At 46.0% G+C, this 13,244-nt stretch overlaps 1 protein-coding gene across 1 annotated transcript in view; it reads right to left on the minus strand.

Annotated features, from left to right (window-relative positions):
* Positions 1-4,943: 4,943 nt before the first annotated feature.
* LOC106601038 (C1q-related factor) overlaps positions 4,944-13,244 on the minus strand; it is a 28,002-nt gene continuing 19,701 nt past the window's right edge. Inside the window, exon 2 of the mRNA XM_014192909.2 lies at positions 4,944-6,811. Within this exon, the coding sequence (XP_014048384.1) occupies positions 6,632-6,811 (180 nt within the window). The 3' untranslated portion in view covers positions 4,944-6,631. The remainder of the gene's footprint in view (positions 6,812-13,244) is intronic.

The raw sequence follows: 13,244 nt of genomic DNA on the forward strand, positions 1-13,244 counted from the left end.
GTCTCTTTCTGATCGACTCTCCTGCGTTTCCCGTTGTGTTGTGTCTTCCCTGGTTGGCTTCTCATGATCCTACTATTTTGTGGCAACAGAGGGCTCTCAAGGGATGGTCCTGTCAGTGTTCAGGGAGGTGTGTAGGTGTTTCCTTAGGTGCCACTACGGTGGAAAGTCCAAACCAGGTTTCCACCATGCACATTCCCCCCGAATATGCCGATTTGGCAATCGCCTTCTGTAAAAAGAAGGCGACTCAATTACCACCCCATCGACCGGGGGATTGTGCGATAAATCTCCGGGTGGGCGCTGCACTTCCCAGGAGTCACGTGTATCCTCTGTCACAGGAGGAGACGGCGGCTATGGAGACATATATCACCGAATCTCTGAGACAGGGATACATTCGGCCCTCCACTTCACCTGTGTCCTCGAGTTTCTTTTTTGTGAAGAAGGATGGAGGTTTACGCCCGTGCATTGACTATCGAGGTTTGAACCAGATTACTGTAAAATACAGTTACCTGCTGCCTCTCATCGCTAGTATGACAGAGTCATTACACAGTGCGTGCTTCTTCACAAAATTGGACCTCAGGAGCGCGTACAACCTGGTGCGTATCCGGGGAGGGTATGAGTGGAAGACGGCATTTAGCACCACTTCTGGGCACTATGAGTACATCTGTCTTCCAATCCTTTGTGGATGAGATCTTCAGGGACCTGCACGGGTGGGGTGTAGTGGTGTATATAGATGACATTCTAATATACTCCACTACCCACGCTGAGCATGTGTCCCTTGTACGCATGGTGCTTGGTCGACTGTTGGAGCATGACCTTTACGTCAAGGCGGAGAAATGTCTGTTCTTTCAACAATCCGTCTTCTTCCTAGGGTACCGTTTGTCCGCATCAGGGGTGGAGATGGAGACTGACCGCATTTCAGCCGTGTGTAATTGGCCGACTCCAACCACGGTAAAGGAGGTGCAGCGGTTTTTAGGGTTTGCCAACTACTACCGGAGGTTTATCCGGGGTTTTGGCCAGGTGGCGGCTCCCATTACCTCCTTGCTGAAGGGGGGACCGGTGCGACTGTGGTGGTCGGCTGAGGCGGACAGGGCTTTTGGTAACCTGAAGGATCTGTTTACCACGGCTCCAGTGCTGGCGCATCCTGATCCCTATTTAGCGTTCATAGTTGAGGTGGACGCGTCCGAGGCTGGAATAGGGGCTGTGCTATCTCAGCGCTCAGGTAAGCCACCAAAGCTCCGCCCCTGTGCTTTCTTTTCAAAGAAGCTCAGCCCAGAGGAGCGAAACTATGATGTGGGGGATAGGGAGTTGTTGGCTGTTGTCGGGGCTCTGAAGGCGTGGAGACATTGGCTTGAGGGGGCTAGACACCCTTTCCTCATTTGGACTGACCACTAAAATCTGGAGTACATTCGGGCAGCGAGGAGACTGAACCCTCGCCAGGCAAGGTGGGCCATGTTTTTCACACGCTTTGTTTTCACCCTTTCCTACAAACCAGGTTCCCAGAACGTGAAGGCAGACTCACTGTCCCGGCTGTATGATACAGAGGAGCGGTCCACGGAGCCCACTCCCATAATTCCAGCTTCTTGCCTGGTGGCACCGGTGGTATGGGAGGTGGACGCGAACATCGAACGGGCGTCATGTGCAGAACCCACTCCCCCCCAGTGTCCTGTTGGGCACATGTACATTCAGTTTGATGTTCGCGATCGTTTGATCTGTTGGGCCCACACATCACCCTCCTCTGGCCATCCTGGTATCGGTCGGACGGTGCGCTGTCTTGTGGGGAAGTACTGGTGGCCCACGTTAGCTAAGGACGTGAGGGTTTATGTCTCTTCCTGTTCAGTATGCGCACAGTGCAAGGCACCTAGACATCTGCCCAGAGGCAACGACCGTGGTCACACCTATCGGTGGATTTCGTGACGGATCTTCCCCCGTCACGGGGTAACACCACGATCCTGGTCGTTGTGGATCGGTTTTCTAAGTCCTGCCGTCTCCTTCCTTTGTCTCTCTACGGCTCTACAGACTGCGGAGGCTCTGTTCACCCATGTATTCCGGCACTACGGGGTGCCTGAGGACATAGTGTCTGATCGGGGTCCCCAATTTACGTCTAGAGTCTGGAGGGTGTTTATGGAACGCCTGGGGGTCTCGGTCAGCCTTACCTCGGGTTTCCACCCCGAGAGTAACGGGCAGGTGGAAAGAGTCAACCAAGAGGTGGGTAGGTTTCTGCGGTCCTATTGCCAGGACCGGCCGGGGGAGTGGGCGTCGTTTATCCCCTGGGCGGAGATGGCCCAAAATTCCCTACGCCACTCGTCTACTAATCTTACCCCTTTTCAGTGTGTGCTAGGTTATCCGCCGGTCCTGGCACCATGGCATCAGAGCCAGATCGAGGTTCCTGCGGTGGATGAATGGTTTCGGCACTCGGAGGAGACATGGAACGCTGCCCATGTAAGATTACAACGAGCCATCAGGCGGCAAAAGGCGAGTGCCGACAGCCACCGCAGTGAGGCCCCGGTTTATGCACCGGGGGATCGGGTCTGGCTCTCGACCCGAAACCTGCCCCTTCACCTGCCCTGCCGGAAGCTGGGTCCGCGGTTTGTGGGGCCATTCAAAGTCCTGAGGAGACTGAACGAGGTTTGTTATAGGTTACAACTCCCCCCTGATTATCATATTAACCCCTCGTTCCATGTGTGTCTCCTCAGGCCGGTGGTGGCTGGTCCGCTCCAGCAGTCTGAGGTGCGGGAGGTTCCTCCGCCCCCTCTGGACATCGAGGGGGCCTCGGCATATACAGTACGAGCCATTATGGACTCCAGACGTTGGGCGAGGGGCCTTCAGTACCTCATGGAGTGGGAGGGGTACGGTCTGGAGGAGCGAAGCTGGGTACCGGCGGATGACATCCTGGACCCATCGTTAATCTAGGAGTTTCACCGCTTCCATCCGGATCGCCCTGCTCCCCGTCCTCCGGGTCGTCCCCGAGGCCAGTGTCGGCGCGCTGCTGGAGCCGCGCATCAAGGGGGGGGCACTGTCACGGCCCCTCTCCTTGTTCGGGCGGCGTTCGGCGGTCGACGTCACCGGCTTACTAGTCACCACCGATCTATGTTTCCTGTTTTGTGGTTGTTGGAGGTGTTTCTCCCAACCATGTTTTATTGCTGTGGGAGAAGTTTTATTATGGTTTTGAGTAAACACGTTTTTGTTTGCACTCATCCCTGTGTCCTGTGCCTGACTCCGCTACTTCCCTAAATGAAATCATTACACACTCATTTCTCTCTCTCTCTTTCTCACTATTGCGTATTCTGTTTCTTTCTTTCTTTCTCCTACTCTCTTTCTCTTTCTCTCTCTCTTTCTCACCCTTGCGCATTCTCTCTCTTTCTTTCTTTTTCTCTCCTACTCTCTCTCTCTCTCTCTCTCTCTCTCTCTCTCTCTCTCACGTATAAAGGGGACTGACTGGATAGTACACCTGTGTTGGCGGCCTCAGCCCATCCAGGGAAAACTGGAAAAGGCTTCTTTGTCGGCTGTGGCCTAAAGTGACGGTCCACCCCTTCCACCCCTTCCACTCTACCCCTAAAAGCAATCCACTTCCCTCTCTCTGTACAGACCCAATCTATATTAGTCCCCCCATCCCTATCCTTCTGTCTAGTCCTCTCTTTATCTCTCTCCCTCCCATCCTCGTTCCCCTTTTCATGTCTTCCTCATCCCCCTCTGCCTTTTCTCTCTATCTCTCCGTCATTCATTCTTCCACCCTCCTCTACATTTGTCTCTGTCACAGCACCTTCTGCTCCTATTCTATCTCCCTCTGTCTCTCCATCATCTTCTCTCTCTCTCTGTCTTTCCATCCTCTTCTCTCCCCCTCTCAGTCTCTCCATCCTCTTCTCTCTCTATCTCTCTCTCTCTCTCTGTCTCCCCCTCTAACCTTCTTCGGTGGATAAATGGTTCCGCTGTTGATGAGTATCTGTGAGTATAGGCTGAGATCTCAGACTGTGGTGTTCCTTCAGGAGTCATTCGCTTTTTAACTGAGCATTATATTTAGTAGATTTATTCCACTGCTGCGCTGGCGGACTTCGCTGGAGTCAGATGGACTTTATCTTGCAGCCCACCTTTTCAGATCCATAGCATCTCCACAGGAGAGGAGAGGAGTGGAGGATATTAGGAGGGGTGCACCCTTCCTACCCCCCTGCTTGCCGCCCTGATACCTATCATCCCAAATAACCTCTGGTTAGACTGATATGAAGGGGAGAGAGAGGAGAAGGCATTTATAACAGGATCTGTTTCACGTTTGCTTAAACAGACAATTGGTTCTCTGGTGCTTGGTTGGTAGAGCATGGTGCTTGGCATTGGCCAATATTGTGGGTTCGATTCCCCGGGGCCACCTATATGTAAAATGTATGCATGGATTATTATAGAATTTTTTGAAAAAGTTTAAACGATACTGAACAAAAATATAAACGCAACATGTAAAGTGTTGGTCCCATGTTTCATGAGCTGAAATAAAAGATCCCTGAAATGTTCCGTTCACATAAAAAGCTTATTTCTCTCAAATGTTGTGCACAAATTTGTTTACATCCCTGTTAGTGAGCATTTCTCCTTTGCCAAGATAATCCATCCATCTGACAGGTGTGGCATATCAAGAAGCTGATTAAACAGCATGATCATTACACAGGTGCACCTTGTGCAGATGACCTTAAAACGCTAAAATGTTCAGTTTTGTCTCAGAACACAATGCTACAGATGTCTCAAGTTTTGAGGGAGCGTGCAATTGGAATGCTGACTGCAGGAATGTCCACCAGAGCTGTTGCCAGATCATTTCATGTTAATTTCTCTACCATAAGCCGCCTCCAACGTTGTTTTAGAGAATTTGGCACTACATCCATCCGGCCTCACAACCATGCTGTCTGCACTCTAAATAGTTCAACACAATAAGAGTATTTGGGAAAAAAGAGTTATCTTGAGACAAGTGACTCTGAAAATCCCATTTATTATTTAAATGTATTCAACAATTCAAAAAGATAAAATTAGATAGACAAACATATCATAGATTTCATTTACAAGCTGTTTGTTCTTATCATCATCTCTACAGAGGCTCCCCTCCCTACGCAATGCAATCTCATTGTCTGCTGAGTAAAATATCTGTCATTGGCTGTAGCACAGAATAACAGAAAAACAACAATGTAGCAATGGCACGGCGCATGCTCTGATGCAAACACTCAAATACACCAACACACACATTCACCCACACACACGCACACACACACACATGCACACACACCCACACACACTCAAACACACACACACATACACACAATGCTAAGAAGCCAAGTCACTCACACACTCACCCAATCAATGTCATTCTAAAGCAAGCTGTCAGCCCGCCATGTTGAGTAAATATTACCATAATGCTTGTATGTATCAGTGAATATGCAGCTAATGAACGGATGACATCCAGTAAAGCCTCAGACACTGAAACAGAAAATCTGCCTCGCCATAAAAACTTCCCACCTCTCTCTCTCTCTCTCTCTCTCTCTCTCTCTCTCTCTCTCTCTCTCTCTCTCTCCCTCCTTGCTCTCCCTCCTTGCTCTGCTTGATATGTTTTACTTCACCACAGCAGAGTGCTCGAGGACGAAGCTGAAGTAATGGACACTGTTTTTTATAAAATAGGTTGCTTCAGAATCCGAATATGTGGCTTCATTGATGGTGGAGGATATCTACTTAACTAGAACGTCTAATATACATTTGAGTCTATTTTCAACCCACTTTGGCCCTGTATAGACAAATAGGATCGGGGTACAGAGACGGGACAAGGGGCAAGGATAGAGACTGTAGATATGTTGGATGGGACAAGGGAAAATGTAATGTTGTATCTGTATAACATGCTTTGCATGAATAACATTCAGCCACATACCAGGTCTGTGTTCCCACAGCATCACACATAAACAAACACCATGTGATAGCCAGCTGTCAAATGCAAGAAATCATATATCGTTAGAAACCATAATGACAACTTTCATTTCCATTTCTCAACTAAAAGCTTCTGAATCACAATCAACATCTCACAAAACCATTCTCTCAAAATCAAGTTTTTTTTCCTCACAAGGGACAAACATATTTTTAATATCCTCTTTTGTGTAAATATACGATGTAGTAGTATCTTTTACAAAAGTAAAATACTGACATTCTAAGGAAAAGCACACAACGACAAGATAGGACAATTTCAGTCAACAGAGTCCATACAGCCAACTGTTATGGAGAGGAGATGATGAGGCCGGATCCACTTGGCGTTAGTTGGTTTAGTTTCCAGTTTGAGGAAAAGGAAAGCGAGGAGCAGCTGACAGGTTAGAATTCTGATGAGGAGGGCACCGCTCTCTACCAAGCTTCACCCCCCACTACTCCCTCCCCTATCATCGTGTTCTCCCTCCCTCCCTCCCTCCATCACAGCAAGGCAGACAGGCAGGCAGGCCGAGCTGAGCTGGAGAACCTTGATTTGGGGCTGATGTGTTTTATAAGCAGAGGTTGGTGTGATGATGGAGAGAACCAGGAAACTAGAAAGCATTCTGGCTTTTAACCCCTTCCTTCCCTCATTACAACTCTTTCTCTCAATCTCTTACTTTCTTGTCTTTCTCTCTCTGGACGTGCCACCTGCGTGGGTTCAGTCGGCGTAGAGGATGAACCCAGAGAAGGTGCTGTATTTGTTGTTGTTGCCGCCGTGAGCCTTGCCCCCGTCCAGCTTGATGTAGACCTCGTCGCCTGCGTCTAGGTGGAGGATGACGCTGTTGGAGGCGTAGTCATAGTTCTGGTCAGCGTCCTGGGCGATGGCACTGGCTCGCACCTGGAACAGAGAGGAGAGGAAAGAGAGGATGTATGGGTTAGAGAAACATTCTGCACTTATTTGATCTGAAATGGAAGTCATTTCTGTTGTCATGCTTTGATTTTGCCTTGTTCACGAAAAGAACAAGCGAAGGGTCAGTAGCCTTCTGGCGCATCACACACCACAACATGATTTTAATTAGGCTGTCATTGGTTCATCGTTGAACGTTCGGAAATGAATTGAAGGCGGAGAACCGGGGTGTCGGGTCAGATGGTTGTTGTCTCTGCTCAAAGCGCTGCTCAGTGTTCTCCACCTGAGTAGACATTCTAAGAAACCCAACAACGGGTCTCACTCTCCTGGTGACCTGGCTCTAATATACACTTAGAAATAAAAAATGTACCATCTAGAACCTTAAAAGCTTTTACTGCAGTGGGCGAAATCAGGGTCACACGGAGTGTTTCTTGGTGGTCTTAAACAAATCTACTTTGAAACAAAGTATACACCTCACTCACTTGGTTATGGGCTTGGAAAAAGAAGACCCCTGTACCATGTCAGATATAGAGTTGAAATGTATTACATTTTTGAGTTTGTATCCACAATATTACACGTTATATACATCACAGAAGACTGAAATATAACAAAACCTTTGATATAGAAATAACGGATTTTCTTTTGTTTTTTTCTATATAATGTTTATAAATTATGAAAAATATGAATAACATTCCACCCATGAGGCCACTAGGTAATTTGACTGCAGGAAAGGGCTACAGGGTAATTTGTCTGTCCCCATAGGGGAACCCTTTGTTGGTCCCAGGTAGAACCCATTTTGTTCCACCTCTGTGGAAAGGGTTCTACATGGAACCCAAAATGCTTCTACCTGGAACCAAAACGTTTTTTTTTTTACCTCAAGCCAAAAAGGCTTACCCTTTTATCTAAGAGTGTAGAGGGAACTACTGAGGAGTTACAGTGAAATACATCAAGGACACCCACCTCACATCAACTTATAAAAAGTGAAAAATAAATCCCTATTCTTTAGTGAATGAGAAAATACTGTGAAAGTAAGATATGTTGTAAGTGTGATTGAATTAATAAATGACTGTAAATCTACCATAGCAATTGCATTTATGTTGACTGTAGCCTATGTGGTGAGTATGGTACTGCCAGCCTGGCAGTCTGAGAATTTGGAGCTGGGTCTTCCTGACCTATGGTCCTGGCTAATTAAGCTCCATCTGAAACGTTCTCTTCTCTCCTGGGAGAACGGTGTGGGCTGTAGTGAGAAACGGGTGCCCTGACAGTAATAACTGTGTGTGTGTGCGTGTGTGTGTGTGTGTGTGCGCGCGTGCGCGTGTGTGTGTGCATGCGACACAAATAAATACTTTTAAAGTTAACCATTGACCATTCATGTAGAGTTTAACGAAAAGAAACTGAAGTGCAGCAGATTGTACTGCACTGAGACATCACATAACCAGTACACAAGCACAGAAAGATAAGGGCCTAAATAAATAGCATCAGCACCATACATTTTGGAAGACCAAAGCATCTGAGATATACATTTAGTTGCCATAAACCCTGATATTGTCTGTAGCTAAGAATCTTTTATAATCTGTCCAATGTAAAACACAGCTGTCATAAACTCAATCAAACTACTCTTTTCCCCATGCATTTCTTCTCTAAAAAGCATTGGATCTGAATCTGAAGTATGGGCAGGGTCCCAGATCTGGTGTGCTGCCTGGCTGCCTGGTTGAGCAGGTGGCAGGGATAAGATGGGACAATTAATTGGCCCGTTTAACCAGGGGCCACACACAATGGATTTATTGACACATCTGAGGGCCAGGGGGCTGGCACAGACCTCCTGCAACAACACACTGATGGGGTTTAACCCTGTAGACCTGTCAGTGATTGTCTGTGTGCCAGAGTTAGGGGAGAGCGGGAGAACAGAGGGATGGGTGTAGGAGTAGAGAGAGACAGGGAGGGAGACTTGCTGTCTAATGAATCTATGTATTTCACTTCCCTCCCTCTACTACTGCTGTAATTATGAGGCTTCCATGTGCCTCAATTGGTAGAGCATGGTGCTTGCAACGCCAGGGTTGTGGGTTCGATTCCCATGGGGGACCAGTACAGGAAAAGTATAAACATGAATCTAGTGAATGTTGTTCTGGATAAGTGTCACTTAATATGTCTTTGTTTTTATCTTTTCCAAGTTGTGAGAGCAGATAGCAAACCATATGCATTATGTCCTGTAATGTCAATCTTTAAATGTTTTACTAGAAGGTAGTCTATATAAAGATAAAGTCATCAAAAACATACATTATCTGACAATTTCACTGACATTTTAATTGGAGAAACATAATATGCACATTGTGAAAATGCAGTGAAAGCTAATTCAATGAAAGCTAATTCAATGAAAGCAAAGTGATCTAATGCCCAATAGCTGTGATGGGTTGTGAGTCACTACAAGCAACAGGCAGGGACATTGAAGCTGTCTATTCAATTTAATCAAATAACAGAGTTTGAGTCAGTCCCTAGTCAGTGCTGAACAAAGTGTTTTGAGAGATACATGTATTGATTTGACACATTGTGTTTAAAAACCTGTCCAAGCTAAGCCATGATGTGAGGGACAATGCATGATCAATAAATCATGAAATTTACTGAAAACTTCCCATCATCGCGGGCATAATGGCAACTGTCAGAGGAAGGATATTTTGTCCTCTAAAGGCTTTAAGAAATCAACCAATATGAAAAAGATGGCCATATTTTTACTCCTTCTAAGCTGGGAAAACTTTTGTCCAGTCTTCCAAAGGAGTTCGATGAAAGTCTTTAGAAACTATGAAAGACTAGAACTGAGTGAGAGAGAAATGGAAAGCTTCTCAAAGGGCATGTGAAGAAGACTTGAGAATACCTCAACTACCTCAATTACCTCAACTACCTCGTTCCCCTGCCCATTGACTCAGTACTGGTACTCCTTGTATATAGCCTTGTTATTGCTATTTTATTGTGTTACTATTTCCTTTTTTATTTAGAAAATATTTGTCTTACTTTTTAACTCTACATAACTCTGAATGGCTTTGTAAGTAAGCATTCCACGGTAAAGTATACACCCGTTATGTTTGGCGCATGTGACCAATAAAATATGATTTGATTTTTAGAAGAATGCCAACTGCAAGATCATTTTCAACATTGATAGGGCACACATCCACTGCTAACACCTCATGTGCCTGTCATCCCCTCTCGTTAGCAGGTCTTGTGACAGACGGAAAAGCTTCACTTCTTCACCATGGAGACAATACGATAATACAATATTTCTCATGGAGCAGCATTTTATCTACTGACATCAGTGCTTCATCGCATTCATCACATTCAGGCATCTTGGAAGCCTTGCCAGTCCTTTGGAATCGGCCTACTTCTTTGACAGCTGGGTTTGAAGCACCCTGCTGACCATCAGACAGTCACGATAATGAGAATCTGTGAAATCTCAGTGATTTCATGAAGCCTTCTCTTTAGTTTATCTCCCTCTTGTCTGTTCCACTCGTCTCACAACAGAGGAAGAAAGTAATTGTGGCTGTTGAGACACAATCATGCCAGACACCTTAGATTATTCTCAGCCAGAATAAGAGGAATGTTCAGTAGCAGTTGTCTGTAGCTAAGACATTCCAGCTTGCATGGAGATCTTTGCCATATCGGAGAGTACTTTCAAGGTGAAGTACTCTGAGTAATGCTATGAAGGTCTATGCCAAACAGTTATGCTGAAGCCAGCCTTAAAAGTGTAGGTTTATATATGGCACATTGTACTACAGGCATATATGAGTCTTTTTTCATTGTTTACCATCCTGATTAAATCTTAAGGCTCATATCGATGTGCAAACAAAGCTCTCTCTCCTGATCCGTAGCAGCAGTCGTCCACTGCATATTAATATGAGATGATTCGCCCTGAGCACACAAAGTCAACACGTTCTTATTAGAAGGTTGCTGCTTTGTGCCAGATGTGGGCGGCGGATAGGGACTTGGTTGGATCTGTCTATGGGGATTTTGATGAAACTTCTTCAAATATTTCCGTTATTGCATTCACATTGAACTCTGGGACCTCTGATATCAGAGGTGTGTGATATGACTCGCTTCAACTCCTTGTGTTAGAAAGTTAAGGAAGTCAACTTGCCAAGGACTATCCATAAGCTAGTAGAAAACCAATGTATTTGTTCTCAGCAACCATGGATTACAAAGAATCTGACCACGCTGTAGTGATATTAAATAATTGAGATTGAAACTGTCATTCATTGCTCAATTCATTGTTCATTCTCTATTTGTTTCACTCAGTCACTGTTGTACACAATGACAGAGAAGCCACATCATTTACCCTCACACTGTACTCGGAACAACTCACAAGCTGGAAGCGCAAGCCATAGGTTAGCCTTTAGAAAGCGAGCGAGAAAGAGAGAGAAAGAGGGAGTGAGCAAAAGAAGCAGCGAGATGGAAAGAGAGAACAAAACGGCAACTGGCAGAGCATGGCCTCAAAATAGAATACGACGTGGAACTTTTGACACAACAAACAAAGTGTGAGCGCCCAGCCCAGCCTAGTCTATTCCAGCGAATGCAAATGGCCCCAGAGTCGTCTGACGTTGTCTCGTCTCGTCTCCCCCTGCCGTGGCTGCTGAAGCATGTTAGCATCCGTCACATTGTCGCTGTGATGTCTCTGATTGAATAATGCTCTGCGTGGTACTGGAACACTAGAGAGAGATGGGAGCTGAGGGCTGAGGCTGGGCTGCCTCAGCTTAATAGATAATGCCCCCCCCCCCAGACTCCACAGTGAATACCACTCCACTCGACTTTGCTCGCATTCTGAATTCATTTGAATATGAATGTGGAGTTTATCAATAATGACAGCACTCGTACCTATAATAGGCCTCTGAGATGAAGGGATGACAGCTTTTTGCATATTCACTGTCCTCTGCTAAAGCTGATTAGTTCTACGGAGTTGGGAATCATGTTGAGTTGAGATGGCATTTTGCATTATCCTATAGCTAACAGGCTGAAATGCCTAGTGTTGTGTTGTTGTCTTGAGTGCCAATACAAAAGATCCAAACAACCCATTGAAATATTGTGCTGGAATAGTACCTTGTTGGCCTAGCTGTTTGCTGGTGTCAGTAACAGTCCCTCTCTTGGACGCTCTTGAACACTGATATGTTCTCTCCCGTAGTAGTGACAAGGACATGTCTGGATGGAGGACAGCTTCTGACGTTTCTCTGGCAGGGACTTGTTGACTCACCATTAAGCTTCCATTCTTTAAACTTCGCTCGCCTCTTTCTAAATCCAAGTGTACCGCCACCTAATTGGGTTTGAACACCCAACCATGAGCCGCATGCCTGATGGCAGCTTAGCCACCTTGTCACAACCCTGTCACATCTCCTAACCCACTCCACCAACTCACACTCACGCACACAGACATTTGCGCAAAGACACACACACACACACACACACACACACACACACACACACACACACACACACACACACACACACACACACACACACACACACACACACACACACACACACACACACACACACACACACACACACACACACACACACACACACACATACAAACCTAGTCAAAAGACCGTTGCCCCACACATTTTTGGTGTCAGCTGTTGTTCTGAGCAAGGTTGTCATGGTGTGAAAAACTTCCATTCCTCTTTTGTGTTATTGGTGTTTTTGTGGTAGAAACATGATTAAATACATGATAAGTTGTTGAGAGAAGGAGATACGAGAGAGCCACCATCTGTCAAGGAGAAGGAGAGAAAGGCTTTGTGCATTAATCACCGCATCTGTACTGTTTGTACCTTCAGGGCTTTTTTCCCTGGTAACGTGAATGCCTTTCATTGCATGAACCTCTCCACAGTTTATACAATTGTTTATATAATGCCAAAGTGTCCCTCCCACTGGGTGTCAAGGCAAATCAAAATGCATTATGTATTACAACAACCACTCGGGATGATAATGACACAACAAAACACATAGGCAATGGATGGGGCAACAGTGATAACAATGGGGCTGTAAAATCCTCTGGCTTGTTGATGATGCTGATGTATTGGCACAGACTTATCACTGGGAAAGGGGAGGAGAGGGGAAACAGAGAGAGGTAGAGGGGGAAGGGTAAACTCTGACCTGTGTGTGGCCCAGCCACTCTTGCCTGTTTGTGACTCACTCTTGTCAGTCAAATACTGTGAGAAATGCTCAACTTTCAACACTGCTTAGTCTCAATCCCCTCTCACTCCCTGCATCTTGGTAACACAGTGTTTTTAGGGTAGAATCTGGTGACACGTTGAACCCTTGCACAACATAAAGCAAGTTATTTTAGTCGCTATGAATTTTAAGAAACAGTTATTGTTTGAAATGCAACACAAAGTATTATGGGGTATTGAGAGGAGCATTTTGCAGTGTGAGAAACCTCCCTAAC

The sequence above is a fragment of the Salmo salar genome, chromosome ssa03 (assembly GCF_905237065.1).
Source record: "Salmo salar chromosome ssa03, Ssal_v3.1, whole genome shotgun sequence".
NCBI classification, from domain to species: Eukaryota; Metazoa; Chordata; class Actinopteri; order Salmoniformes; family Salmonidae; genus Salmo; species Salmo salar.